General features: G+C 41.8%; 1 protein-coding gene across 2 annotated transcripts in view; it reads right to left on the bottom strand.

Moving 5' to 3' along the window:
- LOC138962558 (probable U3 small nucleolar RNA-associated protein 11) overlaps positions 1-18,374 on the bottom strand; it is a 60,704-nt gene that overhangs the window by 35,407 nt on the left and 6,923 nt on the right. The window contains exon 3 of one of the 2 annotated variants that reach the window (XM_070334412.1): positions 16,626-16,894. The exons of the other annotated variant lie outside the window; for it this stretch is intronic. Within the exon in view, the coding sequence (XP_070190513.1) occupies positions 16,626-16,894 (269 nt within the window). The remainder of the gene's footprint in view (positions 1-16,625; positions 16,895-18,374) is intronic. 2 annotated transcript variants of the gene reach the window in all.

Here is an 18,374-nt window from a genome sequence, read left to right as displayed (position 1 = left end):
TTTTTATCCATTTTATCTGTTTTAGTAGATGTAGTATTATGAAACCAGCGGCATATAGATATAATTATAAGCCATGCGCACTTGACCGGCATTCATGAAACTTTGTGGAATTATCATTCCATATCTCAGGCCAATGTACACCAAATTTGAAGTAAGTTGCATAAGTAATTCATGAGTTATCAGCATTTTAATGGGTGGCATGTTTTTTTTCTTTTTTTTTCTTTCTTTTTTGGGGGGGGGGGGGGGGGGGGGGTACTTTGTACATGTTTGTGTGTGTGTGCTTTATGCATTCAGATGTATACGTATGTAAGAGTGTATGCATTAACTAAGTTGGTATATCATTAAAATTCTGTTGTTAATAAATTGTGTCTCGACTGATTGATGGGATTGTCGATTTTGTAAGTATCCTTTTAAACAGCAAACGGAAGTATAGTGTGTCACCACCGCCCCCCCCCCCCCCCCCCCCCATCTCTCTCTCTCTCTCTCTCTTTCTCTCTCTTTCTCTCTCTCTCTCTCTCTCTCTCTCTCTCTCTCTCTCTCTCTCTCTCTCTCTCTCTCTCTCTCTCATATGCACACACACACGCATTTACAATATACAGCCCATACTTGAATAACTGAGATTAACATAAGCACTCAAGCAATAACAGAGAGAAGAAATCTTCAAACCATTACATTTGTAACTACACAAACTCACTGTAAGACTAAGAGACTGGATCTTTCTTCCCGATAACTCTTGGCGGCAGCTTCTTGAGTTGCTGTCCGCATGCGGACTCTGTGTCCTTGATTCCCGATTGCGCTGACAAACAATGTAACACTGCCGCACCTGCTGGCCCTGCCCTGCCTCTTCTGACCGGTGGAGACGATGTTTAGCTCAGAGTTGAGACATGAGATAAGCGTACTTTGTTCGACCTGAGTATCGAAATGGACAGCTTTTGCAGAAAAAAAAGAAACAACAAAACAAAACTGTTAAAAGACATGGACAAACGGTTATACTTGACGGACATGAATCATAACTGAATAAAATACGTGGCTTATACCTACCATGCAATACAGTACAGTGTTAGTTTATTTATGCCATAAGGGGCAAATGTATAATGAGTTACACGTTTGGCATTTTTAAGAACTATAAATGCATACATGAATCGTCTAAAACATGATCAGGTATAAGAAAACATGATCAGGTATAAGAAAACAAACACGTACAGATACTCCGATTCACTCAATCACTCGTACTACCACGTGAATGTCACACACACACACACACGCACGCACGCGCGTACGCACGCATCTACGTACACACACATGCACACACACACACGCACAAACACACACATCTACAGACATACGCACGCACACGCACATTTTACACACATACGGCACACACATATAGACCTAAGAAATACAAAAATAAAAACCAGCTGCATTCTAAGATTCGACCGGAGAATCTAGATCTCTGATTCAACTGATTCAGTTAGATCTGTAGTTGTTAGTCAGTCTTGCAGGAAAATCAATGGCGATTCTGACATCGATGTTGCGGGTAGTAGTCTACCGGCGTAAACTCATTATAAATGAAAGCACACAAATCAAGGACTCTTGTTGGAAAAGACCTTTTTTTTTATTCCGATCCTTATTTTGTAGTCGAAATGTTTTGTGTGTGCAGAAATACAAATTTAGATCGATTGCAAGCGTTTTAGATTTCATTGTCAGTGTACGTGTGTCACTGTGTCGGAACTGTGCCTCTCGAAACATTCAGTTAGCGTTAGACCTATGCTTTTGCTTTATTTTTATGATGACTCCTTAATTCCTGAACCGAATCATTAAGCAGAGCCTCTTTGTAAACCGCCATAAAACAAAGTACCGTGATGTGCAATGCTGAAAGCGTAAATCTTACTTTTGAGAGGTTCCCTGAAATGCGTCAACTCGGCTAAGATTTAAAATCTACGAATGACGAACACAGTACGTGAACAGAGCAAACACATTGCTTGAAACTGTTTTGTTGCATAATGAAGCCTTGTTTGCAGTCACTTAAAAGTCTTATACGACAAGAATGTATTGCATAATTGATAAAAAGAACTTACCAGAGAACTTTCGTCAAGCCAGCGGCTGCTCACCGCTAGGAATTCTGGGTGGTTGAGCACTTTGAAAACTTCCGCTTTACATTATGTTCCAAATAAGGATATCCTACTACGATTATGTTCCAAATAAGGATATCCTACTACAATGGAATACATCAATGAATTTTCAAACGGCTACACTTGCTCCGTCCTTTCTGATCGGAGGGGGGTGTTTTTTTGAAAGTGTTAGTGAATGGATTAAACATTTTAGCGGTCAAATCTCAATTTCTGTCAGAAAATGTAGACGAGGACCTTTAATTGTGTAAAATAAATAAATAATATATATATTTTTTTTAAAATCCAAGTGATCCGGGTTCGATTCCCGGCATGGGCGGTCTATTTATTTTTTTAATATTTTTTTTTAATTCTTGTTTTACTCTAATAATTTTTTTAATTGTGTAAAATAAATAAATAATTTTTTTTTTTTTAATCCACGTGCACAAGACAAAAACTTTCATACTGGGGGAGCGTACTCGGGTCCAGCGCCAGCGTTTTTTATCTCACCTTTCGAGGCGAGTACTGTTTAGCACTGACCCTATGCTCCCGTTTACTTCGTATAAGTTGGGACCGGGAAAGCAATCTCAAGTAGAGTTAATTTCAAGGGTGACCGACTACTACGTGATAGTCTGGCTCCAAAATTCATTGAAAAATCGCCTAAAGGCGCTGATGTCATTGCATGAAAGGATTTCCCAACCCAGAATGCCATTTTTGTTGTTGAGATTTGAAGGATTTAGTCCGGGACGACGACGCTCTATGGGCGATACATCATAGGAAAGCAAGTTGTTAAAAACGGGCGTCGACATAGCGAATGACGGGGGATATAAACTTATAGATAATTTACCTGTGATTATACTCAAAAACAGATACCAAAGCAAATATGCACATACAAAATGAATACATTCATACCAAAAGTATAAAGAAAACAATTACACAACAGTTAATGTGACAACGTCATCTTCACTGATAAACGCCAGCCTACTTAATGAAATGTGACCCTCCACCACGGAATGAGTCGCATGTCACCTTTGCATGATTTTCATATATTTACATTTTCCTAAAGAGTTTTTTATGCTCTATCCAGTGGTGAAAACCGTGTTAGAAAAGAGCAAAAACTGTTTGAGTTATAAGCCTGTGATTAAGGTGACCCTCACACTATTACAAGACACTCCCCGGACTTATATTAAGCCTAGCGCATTTCGTGGTGGAGGGTCACAAATCTGGAATGTTCTACAGTCAAACAAAAGCTATCATCGTCACAAAAAACAAAAACAAATCAACGCCAACACATTCTATTGCCACTGCTTCTAGTGCAACCTCTATTATTACTTCTACTCCTTCTTCTAATATTACTACTACTACTACCAATAGGCTACTACTACACAAAGGCAACAACTCCCAACAAAATCTGTACTTCCATCCCCATTTTAAAATACCGCAACAACCGACTTCCAGATCTATAACACGATCATGTAACTGTGTTCTCTGTTTACATGTCTGTCCAGTGTACGTTTTGTCCCCCCAAATAGCATATTAACTCTACCTGTCCCAATTGGTTCTAAGAGGACGTTCAAACTAATTAGTCAGTCAGACTACTACTACTACTACTACTACTACTACTACTACTACTACTACTACTAATACTACTAATACTAATACTACTAATACTACTACAATTGATACATCAATAAGAATGACAACTACAACATGCAATACAATCACAAATTGAAATTTGCTCGATTGAAAACGAACTTAACTGGTCTACCAGAACAACAACTACAATGATATCACAACTAACAAAAATCGGCCTGCAACACAACTACAATATAATTGTCTCGATTGAAAACTGACTCAACTGGCCTACCACAACAACTACAATGATATCGCAAACTACAACCTCAAAAACAATCGGCCTGCAAGGCAACTAAAATTACATTTGCTCGATTAAGCACTAACTCAAGTGGCCTACCATTATATGAACTACGACCAGGAGTAGTACGCTAAATACAACAACAACAACAACAACAACAACAACACCAACACCAACACCACCACCAACAACAACAACAACAACAACAACAACAACAACAACTTCCCCTTCATCAAAAACATTGACATATTCAACAATAATTGAAATGCTAGTCTACTTTAGAAAAAAATCCAACTACAATCAAATGCCTCATAATACAGTTCCAACGATGTTTTTGCCAATGCCGTGCCATTTCTGGTCTTGTTCAGCAAGTGACAATAATAATTACCCAAACGTGTGTTTTGCCATAGTGATCTCCTTGGAGAAAGACAAGTCAACACGGTGAGATCGTGAATATGTACTCAAGGGAAGCCAGATAGACACGCCTTTGATAATTATGAGCTATTAATAAACTTCATTTATCAAACAGAGTTGTCAATTTTTATGTTTTAAAGAAGGATTCTTAACTTTGAAGCGTGAATATAGAACGCGTCACAGTTCGCCGTTTGCTTGTGCACCGAGTTGCTGCTGCTGTTGGTGTTCGTTGCAGTTCCATTTCCCTCCAATTCAAACTGACGCGCAAGTCTGCCGTGTGCTGACAAAACCGAGTAAGTCCATTTTTTTCAAAAATGATATTTTTTGTTCATCAAAAAGAAGAAATCAATGCGCATCTTTTGTGTTAATTTCTACTTTTTAGAGTGCTTAGATAAGCAGATATGAACAGGTAAGTCCACAACCAAAAACAACTTTTTAAGTATGCATGAATGTTTTGACAAAACCAAGTAAGTCCAAGGGTTTCCCAATTTTCGTATAATGGTAGTTTCAAAATTCTTTCAGACGACTCATACAGAAAAGACGTCATTTTAAGTTTAGAACTCACAAATGACGTCATTTAAAGTTTAGAACACACAAATGACGTCATTCGCTAAGGCGAGACATAATGACGTCACCTTATGACGTTTGATTTCAAACATTTTTCTTCTCTATGATTCTCCTGACGATCCTTGTCTCCCTTTCTCCCTCCCTCCCTCCCTCCCTCTCTCTTTCTACATTTATCCCTCCCTACCTCTCTCGCTATCTCTCTCCCTCTTCCTCCCTCTCTCAATTTCCCTCCCTCCATCATTCTCTCTATCCCCCCTTCCCTTTCGCTCTCTCCTCCTCCCTCTCTTCTCTCCTCCCTCTCTCCCTACTGCCAACAATCGACTTTTCTCTACCTCCCTTCTTCCCTCTCTGTCCCTCCACTCTGTCCCTCCATCCCACTCTCTTTCTCTCCCTCCCTCCCCCTCTCTCTCCCTCCTACTCTCTTCCGCCCTCCTTATCTCCCTCCCCCTCTCTCACTCCCTCCCTCCTCTCTCCCTCCATCCAACTATCTCTTTCCCTCCCTCCCCTCTCTTCTCTCTCTCCCTACCTCCATCCCTCCCACACTTCCTTCCCCCCTCTTCTTCCTCCCTCCCTATCTCCCTCCCTCCCCTTCTCTCACTCCCTCCCTCCTCTCTCTCTCCCTCCCTCCTCTCTCCCTCCATCCCACTATTTCTTTCCCTCCCTCCCTCCCTCTCTCCCTCCATCCCTCCCTCCCCCTTCCTCTTCTTTCCTCCCTCCCTCAATCCCACTAAGTCTCTCCCTCTTCCTTCCCCTCTCCCTCCCTCCTTCCCCTCTCCCCCTCCCTTCCCCCTTCTCTCTCACTCAATCCCTCCTCCCCCCCTCCCTCTCTCTCCCTCGGTCCATTCCTATATCTCTCTCTTCCTCCCCATTTATCTCCCCCTCCATAGCTCCCTCCCTCTCGCCTTCCCTCTCTTTCTCCCTCTCTCCACCCCTCTTTCCATCTCTCTATCTCCCTCCCTCCTCCCTCCCTTTATTTCTCTCTCTCCCTCCATCCTTCCCTCCCGCTCCCTCCCCCCCTCCCCCGCCCCTGCTTTCTCTCCTCTATCTCACTCTCTTGTCTCTCTCGCTCTCTCTCACTAGTCTCCCTGTCTAGTCTCTCCCCCTCTCTCTCTCTCTCTCTCTCTCTCTCTCTCTCTTTCCATCTTGTGCAAATTCGTAGTGTTATTTTCCCTGTTTTGTCATTTCTCTTGACAACACTTCTTCCAAATATTCTGGTAAAACCAAGTAAGTCCGCATGCTTAGATCTGCGCATTTTTTGTTAGATCTGATATTGGGGGGAAAAGTGGTAAAACCAAGTAAGTCCACAAAATGCCCAACAAAACCAAAACCATCCATCAGATTATTATGAAAATCGGGTTTTAAACGTAAATTAATGCTATTTATCTAATTATCTCGGTGGTTTGATCTAGATAATCATCACTTTTGAGACATTTTATCAAACAGCAAAAGTCGTTTTTCTGAAGTAGCGTCAGTGGACTTACTCGGTTTTGTCAGCACACGGCAGAAGTGCAGGAGCAGTATGCGTCCACGTAGAACAATCTGAAGACGTATGAATTTTCCCCTTTTGGCAAGCAAAGCAGAGAGACCGGTCTTTGCTTCTGCTGACAGCACTGTCCATTCGCCTTTTTGCACCCTGAGCTGCTGTTTCTGTGGAAGGTATTTGGAAGAAGATTACCCTCCCTTGTCGTGTATGCTTTTTATAAAGTCATTTATCCTACATACGTGAGAGAGACACCCGTGAGATAATAATCGTTCAAATCACACGTGTGTATATCATGTAAATGAGGTCATGTCAAGCAAGTCTGGCAGGGACCTGTTTTTGGCTCACGAAGTGTAGCCTATGCGATGCTAACTTTTGTCTGTCTGTGCGTGCGTGCGTGCGTGCGTGCGTATGTATGTATGTATGTATGTATGTCTGTGGTAGAAACTTTAACATTTGAAGACGTCATATTACATTGACGTCACATTATGACGTCCGAGGGTTAGACGTCACGCGATGGAATTACTGAAAGTCTCGGTGATTGTTATTTTGAGCGGGCCGAGACTATTTGGCAGTCGTGTCCATGTAAGTAGGCTACATGCAGACAGACAGATCTAGATCTAGTGTCTCGCTTTCTTGCACATTTTCACCTATGCTCTTTCTCTGTGTGTGTGTGTGTGTGTGTGTGTGTGTGTGTGTGTGTGTGTGTGTGTGTGTGTGTGTGTGTGTGTGTGTGTGTGTACTGTGTGTGTGTGTGTGTGTGACGGAGTGATTGAGTTTGTGTTACTGTTTGTCGATTTCTTACAGTGAGCCTTGAAGGCTTCGCCTCTTGTTCCACTGCTTATGATGCCAAAGTCACCGAGACAACCGTCATTATAGAAACAAAAATTGCGCTCGCTAATTACCCTCGATGAATCTTTAGAACTAACACGTCACGCCACACTTTCAGAGTGACGTTTCTTTGCTTTGACGTAATAGATTGCACGAGGCTTTAGAAGAGATCGAGCTTCCAAAACAAGCGTCTTCAATTTAGATGCCTCGTCTGCTCAAGACATTTTCAGTCAAATACACGTAAGTACAGTATGTAGGATAAACAGAATACTACATGGCTTGCTGTGTCGTACCAGATTTACACGAGTTGTTTTTTTACTGCTCGCAGTTCAATATTTAAAAAAACAACTCGTGTAAATCTGGTACGACACAGCAAGCCATGTAGTATTCTCTATATATGTAACTCAGTAGTGATTATTATTCTGAGCATGACAAAGCGTGCGACGTACATTTTCCATTATCTGCAAATCACAAAACTTTCAGGTTTTAGATAAAATAAACCCAACAGTTCAATGTCCACTGAAAACTTGTTATTCTAGTTTTTACATTTAGTCAAGTTTTGACTAAATGTTTTAACGTAGAGGGGGGAATCGTGACGAGGGTCGTGGTGTATGTGTGTGTGTGTGTGTGTGTGTGTGTGTGTGTGTGTGTGTGTGTGTGTGTGTGTGTCTGTGTGTCTGTCTGTCTGTCTGTCTGTGTGTGTGTGTAGAGCGATTCAGGCTAAACTACTGGACCGATCTTTATGAAATTTGACATGAAAGTTCCTGGGTATGATATCCTCACACGTTTTTTTCATTTTTTTGATAAATGTCTTTGATGACGTCATATCCGGCTTTTCGTGAAAGTTGAGGCGGCACTGTCACGCCCTCATTTTTCAACCAAATTGGTTGAAATTTTGGTCAAGTAATGTTCGACAAAGCCCGGACTTCGGTATTGCATTTCAGCTTGATGGCTTAAAAATTAATTAATGACTTTGGTCATTAAAAATCTGAAAATTAAAAGAAATTTTTTTTTTATAAAACGATCCAAATTTACGTTCATCTTATTCTCCATCATTTGCTGATTCCAAAAACATAAATATGTTATATTTGGATTAACAACAAGCTCTGAAAATTAAATATATAAAAATTATTATCAATTTTTTTTTTTCGAAATCAATTTAAAAACACTTTCATCTTATTCCTTGTCGACATGTCGGTTCCTGATTCCAAAAACATATAGATATGATATGTTTGGATTAAAAACACGCTCAGAAAGTTAAAACGAAGAGAGGTACAGAAAAGCGTGCTATCCTTCTCAGCGCAACTACTACCCCGCTCTTCTTGTCAATTTCACTGGCACTGCCTTTGCCACGGGCGGTGGAGTGACGATGCTACGAGTATCACGGGGGATAACCGGTCAAATGCCGAACAGAAGCCGAATGCCGCTCATGACACGTGTGAAGGCAAGTTTTGTCTGTTTTCTAGGTATTGTTTGATTTATGTCGGGATTTAAGGTAAGCTACTGATTCAGCGATGACTAAATTTGTTTCTCGATGCATAAAAAGTCAGGGAGCGATTGATATTTGCCCGTAAATATCCTTCAAAGCTGAAAATGTCCGCGATCGAGCACCGGAAATGGCTGTTCGATGGGTTTTGCAAGTAGAAATGTGCTTTATTTCACCAAATCAGCTCGTATTTGGTGTGGGTACGGGATTCTAGAGGACGAAGGAGTCATAAGAGGTGCAAAGAAGTGCTATTTGGGAGTAGAATAAATCTTCCGAGACAGTAGACAAGAGAAGGTCATATTTGAGAGAGGAGCGCGTAGGCCGATTGTCTTTCCGACAAGCGAATGATACAGCAGATTAATCATTCGTTTTGACCAGAAACATAGTCTCTAGTTTTTATGAATGAGTTTTTTAATTAAAACAATCACGAGAACTCTCTCGCTTAGCCTAATGGCTGTTCGATGGGTTTCGCAAGTAGAAATGTGCTTTATTTCACCAAATCAGCTCGTATTTGACATCGGTTTGGTATATATATATATATTTTCTAATCCTACCGCGAACTGGATAGCAGACGCGGCACGACTGTTGCACCACACTTTGAAGGGGATATAGCTCAGTTGGTAGCGCGCTGGATTTGTATTCAGTTGGCCGCTGTCAGCGTGAGTTCGATCCCAGGTTCGGCGGAAATTTATTTCAGAGTCAAATTTGTGTGCAGACTCTCTTCGGTGTCCGAACCCCCCCCGTCCCCCCCCCCCCCCCCCCCGTGTACACTACATTGGGTGTGCACGTTAAAGATCCCACGATTGACAAAAGGGTCTTTCCTGGCAAAAATTGCTTAGGCACAGTTAATAATTGTCTACCTATACCCGTGTGACTTGGAATAATAGGCCGTGAAAGGTAAATATGCGCCGAAATGGCTGCAATTACTGGCCGTATAAAATTTCATCTCACACGGCATCACTGCAGAGCGCCTAGAACTGTACCCACGGAATATGCGCGATATAAGCCTCATTGATTGATTGATTGAAGTAATCCCACACTTTGAAGTAAATTACTTCAAAGTGTGGGGATGTGCCCCACACTTTGAAGTAAACCCATTTTTTACTTCAAAGTGTGGGGGGATCTTCCCACACTTTGAAGTAAACTCAGTTTTTACTTCAAAGTGTGGGGGGATCTTCCCACACTTTGAAGTAACTTACTTCAAAGCGTGGGACTTTTGCATCGCCTGTTTGAGCCTGATGATTTTGTCAAAAAAAATGGCAAAGTCTTTTGGATGAGTGAACAGAAAAAGTGAGCGAGCCAAGAAACATAGGGATGTTTGTTATCAGGCTTTAAAGGCATATGTACTCGATGACTATACACGCTAATTGCTTTACCAACAGCTGGAGACATGCTAAATTAAGTTCCCTGCAAAATATTGTGGTCTAGGACCCCTTCAATGTTGAGATATGTTAATTTTCATTTTGATCTGGATCGTCCTATTTATAGATTTGGCAACACATGTAACGTTGATGCAAGGGAGCTAACACCGCGGCTTTGTTGACATCCTCACTTTTTCAGAGGCTAGAACAAGCTGTAATGCATGTATTATGGTCCGCGCATGGTGACATATCGTCATTATATGGTCTTATGGTGCGTTTGACATCGATTATGGGCAAACTACACTTTGTAAACACGGGAGCGCGTACATATGCCTTTAAGCAATGTCCCATTGTTGAGTATGACGAAAACTCGTGGTGACGATTTTAAAACATGTTGGGTCACGCATGGTCCAACCTTACATGGTCCAACCTTACATGGTCCAACCTTACATGGTCCAACCTTACATGGTCCAATCTTACATGGTCCAATCTTACATGGTCCAACCTTACATGGTCCAATCGTGCATGGTCCAATCTTACATGGTCCAACCTTACATGGTCCAATCTTACATGGTCCAACCTTGCATGGTCCAACCTTGCATGGTCCAATCTTACATGGTCCAATCTTACATGGTCCAACCTTACATGGTCCAATCTTACATGGTCCAACCTTGCATGGTCCAACCTTGCATGGTCCAACCTTACATGGACAACCTTACATGGTCCAACCTTACATGGTCTAACCTTACCATGTCCAACCTTACATGGTCCAATCTTACATGGTCCAACCTTACATGGTCCAATCTTACATGGTCCAATATTACATGGTCCAACCTTACATGGTCCAACCTTACATGGTGCAACCTTACATGGTCCAACCTTACATGGTCCAATCTTACATGGTCCAATCTTACATGGTCCAATCTTACATGGTCCAATAATATATATGGACCATGTAAGATTGGACCATGTAAGGTTGGACCATGTAATGTTGGACCATGTAAGGTTGGACCATGTAAGATTGGACCATGCGTGACCCAACATGTTTTAAAATCGTCACCACGAGTTTTCGTCACACTCAACAATGGGACATTGCTTAAAGCCATATGTACTCGATGACTATACACGCTAATTGCTTTACCCACAGCTGGAGACATGCTAAATTAAGTTCCCTGCAAGATATTGTGGTCTAGGACCCCTTAAATGTTGAGATATTTGAATTTTTATTTTGATCTAGATCGTCCTATTTATAGATTTGCCAACAGAGGTAGCGTTGACGCAAGGGAAATAACTCCGCGTCTTTGTTGACATCCTCACTTTTTCAGAGGCTAGAACAAGCTGTAATGCATGTATATGGTCCGCGCATGGCGACATATCGTCATTACATGGTCTTATGGTGCGTTTGACATCGATTATGGGCAAACTACACTTTGTAAACACGGGAGCGCGTACATATGCCTTTAAAGCCTGATAACAAACATCACTATGTTTCTTGGCTCGCTCACTTTTTCTGTTCACTCATCCAAAAGACTGCCATTTTTTTGACAAAATCATCAGGCTCAAACAGGCAATGCAAAAGTCCCACGCTTTGAAGTAAGTTACTTCAAAGTGTGGGAAGATCCCCCCACACTTTGAAGTAAAAACTGAGTTTACTTCAACGTGTGGGAAGATCCCCCCACACTTTGAAGTAAAAAATGGGTTTACTTCAAAGTGTGGGGCACATCCCCACACTTTGAAGTAATTTACTTCAAAGTGTGGGATTACTTCAAAGTGTGGTGCAACAGTCGTGCCGCGTCTGCTATCCAGTTCGCGGTAGGATTAGAAAAAATATATATATATACCAAACCGATGTCAAATTTATACGAGCTGATTTGGTGAAATAAAGCACATTTCTACTTGCGAAACCCATCGAACAGCCATTAGGCTAAGCGAGAGAGTTCTCGTGATTGTTTTAATTAAAAAACTCATTCATAAAAACTAGAGACTAGGTTTCTGGTCAAAACGAATGATTAATCTGCTGTATCATTCGCTTGTCGGAAAGACAATCGGCCTACGCGCTCCTCTCTCAAATATGACCTTCTCTTGTCTACTGTCTCGGAAGATTTATTCTACTCCCAAATAGCACTTCTTTGCACCTCTTATGACTCCTTCGTCCTCTAGAATCCCGTACCCATACCAAATACGAGCTGATTTGGTGAAATAAAGCACATTTCTACTTGCAAAACCCATCGAACAGCCATTTCCGGTGCTCGATCGCGGACATTTTCAGCTTTGAAGGATATTTACGGGCAAATATCAATCGCTCCCTGACTTTTTATGCATCGAGAAACAAATTTAGTCATCGCTGAATCAGTAGCTTACCTTAAATCCCGACATAAATCAAACAATACCTAGAAAACAGACAAAACTTGCCTTCACACGTGTCATGAGCGGCATTCGGCTTCTGTTCGGCATTTGACCGGTTATCCCCCGTGAGTATAGGGTCTTGCTGCGTTGCGTTGCGTTCAGTTTCATTCTGTGAGTTCGACAGCTACTTGACTAAATGTTGTATTTTCGCCTTACGCGACTTGTTTTTATTGGCTCACGTAAGTGTAGCCTATGCGATCGTAACTTTGTCTGTCTGTGCGTGCGTGCGTATGTGCGTATGTGCGTGCGTGCGTGCGTGTGTATGTCTGTGGTAGAAACTCTAACATTTGAAGACGTCACATTACATTGACGTCACATTATGACGTAAGAGGGTTAGACGTCACGCGAAGGAAGTACTGAAAGTCTCGGTCATTATTATTTTGAGCGGGCCGAGACTAGTGTACATGCAGACAAACAGATCTAGATCTAGTGTCTCGCTTTCTTGCACAGTTTCACCTATGCTCTTTCTGTGTGTGTGTGTGTGTGTGTGTGTGTGTGTGTGTGTGTGTGTGTGTGTGTGTGTGTGTGTGTGTGTGTGTGTGTGTGTGTGTGTGACGGAGTGATTGAGTTTGTGTTACTGTTTGTCGATTTCTTTCGTGAGCCTTGATGGCTTCGCCTCTTGTTACACATGACATGACATGAGAAAAAGCCTCGATCAGACTTTCTCAGCCCTCCCGCTCAGCACGTTGGCCGCCGAAAAATTGTAAATAACAAAAGAACGTCAGTCTGCAGGTTTGTAACAGATCGATCATTCTGACCTACGCAGGTTTTGTTTTTGTTTTGTTTTGATTTTAATGTTGTATGCCTTTGAGTCACTATATCAATACATATGTTTTCATGTTTGTTCGTTTTTTCGTTTTCGTGTGCGTGTCTCTCTTTGTTATGGTATTGTTGTTGTTGTTGTTGTTGTTGTGTGTTGTTGTTGTACAGTGTTGTTGTTGTACAGTGTTGTTGTTGGCTTTGTTCATGACTGGACTAAACATGAAAGAAAAAGTGCCTGTGAGGTTTGTTGGAAATGGACTTGAGTTCAATCTCATCTGCCATACTTACGAGTGACATTCACCTATGAAGACAGCCTGGTAAGCGTTCCGAAAGGACGCGATGCAGCATGAAACTCCGTGCACGGTATTCTTACATCCTCCGATAATAATCCAAGAGCTCTTTCTGTTAACCAATACGACAAATGATTAATGAACAATGCAGTGGAAGTGTTGACAAATTCTGGGTAATGTTGAATGCCTACCGCCGAATAACTAAGTTCAGCAAAACACACACACACACACACACACACACACACACACACACACACACACACACACACACACACACACACACACACACACACACACACCAACAAAATATTGCGATTTTGTAACATCATAATCAATACATGCACATACTGTAGTTTCTGAAATATGAACGACATTGCAAATATCAAATGTATCCTTCCGACAAGAGGTTAATATGTAGCGTCACTGACGTGGGACTTAAACGTCACTGACGTGGGACATGCAAATTCAATGTGTAAGTGTTAAAAAGAGCTAGTTTTACAAGGACGATTTTTAGCTTATAATTGAATTTCGGCTCTTTGTATACCTCCGTCCGTCTGCCTTTCTTTCTTTCTTTATTTGGTGTTTAACGTCGTTTTCAACCACGAAGGTTATATCGCGACGAGGGAAAGGGGGGAGATGGGATAAGGGAAAGGGGGGAGATGGGATAGAGCCACTTGTTAAGTGTTTCTTGTTCACAAAAGCACTAATCAAAAAATTGCTCCAGGGGCTTGCAACGTAGTACAATATATGACCTTACTGGGAGAATGCAAGTTTCCAGTACAAAGGACTAAACATTTCTTACATACAGCTTGACTAAAATCTTTACAAACATTGACTATATTCTATACAAGAACCACTCAACAAGGGTAAAAGGAGAAACAGAATCGTTAGTCGCCTCTTACGACATGCGGGGGGCAGAGAAATAAGGATGTGGAAAAGAAGACTTTTGGTAAGTGAAATAAAGGTGATGGATCCAGTCAGGTAGAAATAAGACAACAAGAAAAGAATTGGAAAACTGCAGGGAATAGTGGGGAGAGTTTTCTTGGAAGGAAACGTGGCAATAAAACAAGTACAAGCCCGCAGAAAGATAACTGGCTGCTGATTTTGAATTAAATCTGCCCTTTACACGGTTATGTTTTTGACTGTCATGCCTTCTGGCATTTTAACTACCGATATTTAGTCACATCAAACACACGAAATTGTACATGTGAAAAGATCCCATATGTGCAACGCACTAGTTCACATTACTTTTGGTTAACTTTTGGGCGTTTTTTGTAGGACTCAGCGTTAATCTCCGACGAGAACGCTTATAAAAACAGACACCCTTTTCACGCACTAGGCAAAATCCAGTAGATTGAAAGTCCTTGGCGAACACTCCAAAAACATGTTCAAGATGTCAAACACCATCTAAAGCCATCTAAACTGAGTCAATCTACTTGAAAAGGTATATTTTTTTAAACACTGGATCGCAACCAACGAGAACACTGGATTGCAGCCGTGGGAAACACTGAATCGCAGCCGGCGAATTTCTGATTAAATACATCAATTTATGAATTGCGTTCCAACCAATTAACTTCCAAAGCTAAAACCCGGTGTAAATATGAATGAATAATAGATGATCTGCCGTTCATGAAAGTATTTTTCGTTGTTGATTGTTTGCCTAAATACGTCTCAAACTGACAATTTGCACTAAATGCGCAACAAATTTCAAAGAAACCTAACCCAGAACGCGCAGAGGATTCTCAAAGTAAAGAACTGGGTAGAGGTAAGTTAAAATGAATACTTACGCTTTGCCTCAAACACCTCTGTTTGGGAAAAGAAGGACTGTAAACGACGCTAGATGTGATTTTGGGGAGAAACTCACCTTGTTTTGGGGCTGAAACAGCTTTCTCTTGCATTTTGTTTTATAAATGAAATTTTTTTCAGCACTGCGAACATTTGCAGCTTTCCTTTTTTGTGCACTCCTTTTTGCGCTACATTGTTTTTGTTGTCGGGGGTTGCGTTCTTACGTTATTTTCTTCTTTTTTTCTTCAGACATTTTTAGTCTGTAACGCAGTGTGCGTCCATGTGTACATTTTGGATATCATACTGGCAGTTTAAACGCAAGCATACCGTCTTAATTGATACACACTAGACTTGAATAAGCCGCCAAGAACTCACATCACACGCTACAAGTGCATTAAACAAGAAAATGGCCAAAGCTGTCAAGCAAGCAGACATGCTTTCTGGTTTCATTAAACGCACACAAAAAACACATTCTGACATCATTTACATTGTCAAATACGTAATAAATCATACAGTCGAACCTGCCCTGGAGACCACCTGTCCATAAAGACCACCTGCCCATAAAGACCACCCTAAAGGATCCCCGGCGGTTTTTTTATTATATCAATCACCTTTCCATAAAGACCATATGTCTAACGAGAACAAAGACCACATTGTCTGGTAGAAAATGCTTTGAACATAATTATTTCAGAAACAATTAACATTTGATATTTCAAAAAGCAGATCAAAAAGTTGGTCAAGGCTTTTTCAGCAACTCTGACTTTTAAAACAAAAACAAAGGAATACTAGCACAAGCAATGACATTCTTTAAACTTAGCACATAATGACTTAACACAGAGCGTCCACAAATGGCCTCAAAACAAAATGGCGGCATGCAAGGGGAGAGAATAAAAGGCAAATGCAGTATAGTTTGAGTAAGATTAAACATCTCTTTTGGCATTTGTAGGATGAAGAAGCCGTAACTCCCATTTGAATGTCAGGCATAGGTGAGCATTTGGTTATTTTAGTAATTGCCCGAAACAAACATTGAATTGGTACCGAATAGCCAAATAGGTTGAAGGGACACGTAAACCATCAACCAACCAACCAACCAACCCGTCAATCGTTGATGATGACTCAAGATGGTCATGTGACACCCAGGCAAAGTCAGGGACTGAGTGCAGATACAGTATATAAATAAGCAGATTCAAAGGTAGAGTAGCTCTTAGGCATGCAGACAGGCAGACAGACAGGCATTCAGACAGACACAGACATTAACTTACGTCTGACAACATCGATCGTTATCGCCCTTTATCTCAGCATTAAGCGGCCCCATTGTTGTACAACGATACGATTCGTCCCTCGGGTTAACGGAAGAGAGATCCAAATCGTCGAAAGCGACGCTGTAGTTTTTGACCACATCCGCCTCGTGGCCTACAGTAGGGAACTCCCCGTTTGGACAGCGAGTTTGATTTGCCTGGCACCAGTTTGTCTTAAAAATCTCCGTGCGGGTCTTAAAGAAGCCTTTGTATTTCGAGTTCAGCTCCCTCAGCTGAAAACACAAATAACACGGATAAAATAATGATACGGTGCTACCTGTGATGGAAAAACTCAGTTGGGGGTCCTGGTGTAACACCCCGTTCTGACCCTTAACTGTGAGTTCGGTGACGTGAGATCATGGCCCTCGTTGGCCACTCGAGTAGCCTATCCCAAACTGGCCCCCGGGGTACCATTAAGTATCCCTTATCTGGCCACTTCAATTATGCTTTATGATCGTGTGTTTGTGTTATTAGAAATGCGATGTGGTGCCAAAAGACAAATCTCGATGTTTTTGTAAAATGAAAATGAACATTCAAGTTTTCTTATCTTATCTTTTCTTTGGGACACAAAAGCGTCCTCCGGGGGGTGGGGGTGGGGGGGGTGGGTGGGAGGCCACCTGGGATGACCCCAATAATCTGAATGTGTCCAAAATCGCTCTGTCAAATCTTTCCCCATCCCAAAAGGGCCAACTGTTCGTCATCGGTCGGACACCCCCACATTACTTTAGTGTGCTTGTGTGTGAAAGGTGAGATTATTGTCTATTTTTCACAATGTGGGACCCCCGCTGCCATACCCCCTCCCTCTCCCAATCGTCTCTCTATACATTAAACGGTGTACACAACGACACATTTTGTTGTTTGAAAACACACACACACACACACACACACACACACACACACACACACACACACACACACACTCACACACACACACACACACACATACACACACACACACACACACACACACACACACATACACACACACATTTCAGGGTGTAGGCTAGGGGGGTATAGGGCGCACAGTAGGTGGGAATCCATCTGGGATGGGTGGTACCCAAAAGCGTCCCCCGGGGACCTGTTTGGATTACTAAGACGGAAGTGACCCCCAGGGACCTGTTTGGATTACCAAAGACGGAAGTGACCCCCAGAGGCCACTTCCAGGTGGGGGTTACAACGGGGTGAAACACCGGGACCCTCTGACTGTTGTAGTGTGTGTGTGTGTGTGTGTGTCTGTGTGTGTGTGTGCGTGTGTGCGTGTGCGTGTGTGTGCGGGCGTGTGTGTGCGGGCGTGTGTATGCGTGCGTGCGTGCGCATGTGTGTGTGTGTGTGTGTGTTAGAGAGAGAGAGAGAGAGAGAGAGGAGGGAGGGTGACACGAAAGTTCCTGGGTATGATATCCCCGTATTTTTTTTCATTTTTTTGATAAATGTCTTTGATGACATATCCGGCTTTTCGTGAAAGTTGAGGCGGCACTGTCACGCTCTCATTTTTCAACCAAATTGGTTGAAATTTTGGTCAAGTAATCTTCGACGAAGCCCGGACTTCGGTATTGCATTTCAGCTTGGTGGCTTAAAAATTAATTAATGACTTTGGTCATTAAAAATCTGAAAATTGTAAAAAAAAAATAAAAAATTATAAAACGATCCAAATTTACGTTTATGTTATTCTCCGTCATTTGCTGATTCCAAAAACATATAAATATGTTATATTTG

This window comes from Littorina saxatilis, linkage group LG3, assembly GCF_037325665.1.
Source record: "Littorina saxatilis isolate snail1 linkage group LG3, US_GU_Lsax_2.0, whole genome shotgun sequence".
NCBI lineage: Eukaryota > Metazoa > Mollusca > Gastropoda > Littorinimorpha > Littorinidae > Littorina > Littorina saxatilis.
The sequence above is the reverse complement of the archived record's forward strand: the minus strand, read 5'-3'. Positions and strand labels throughout refer to the sequence as shown.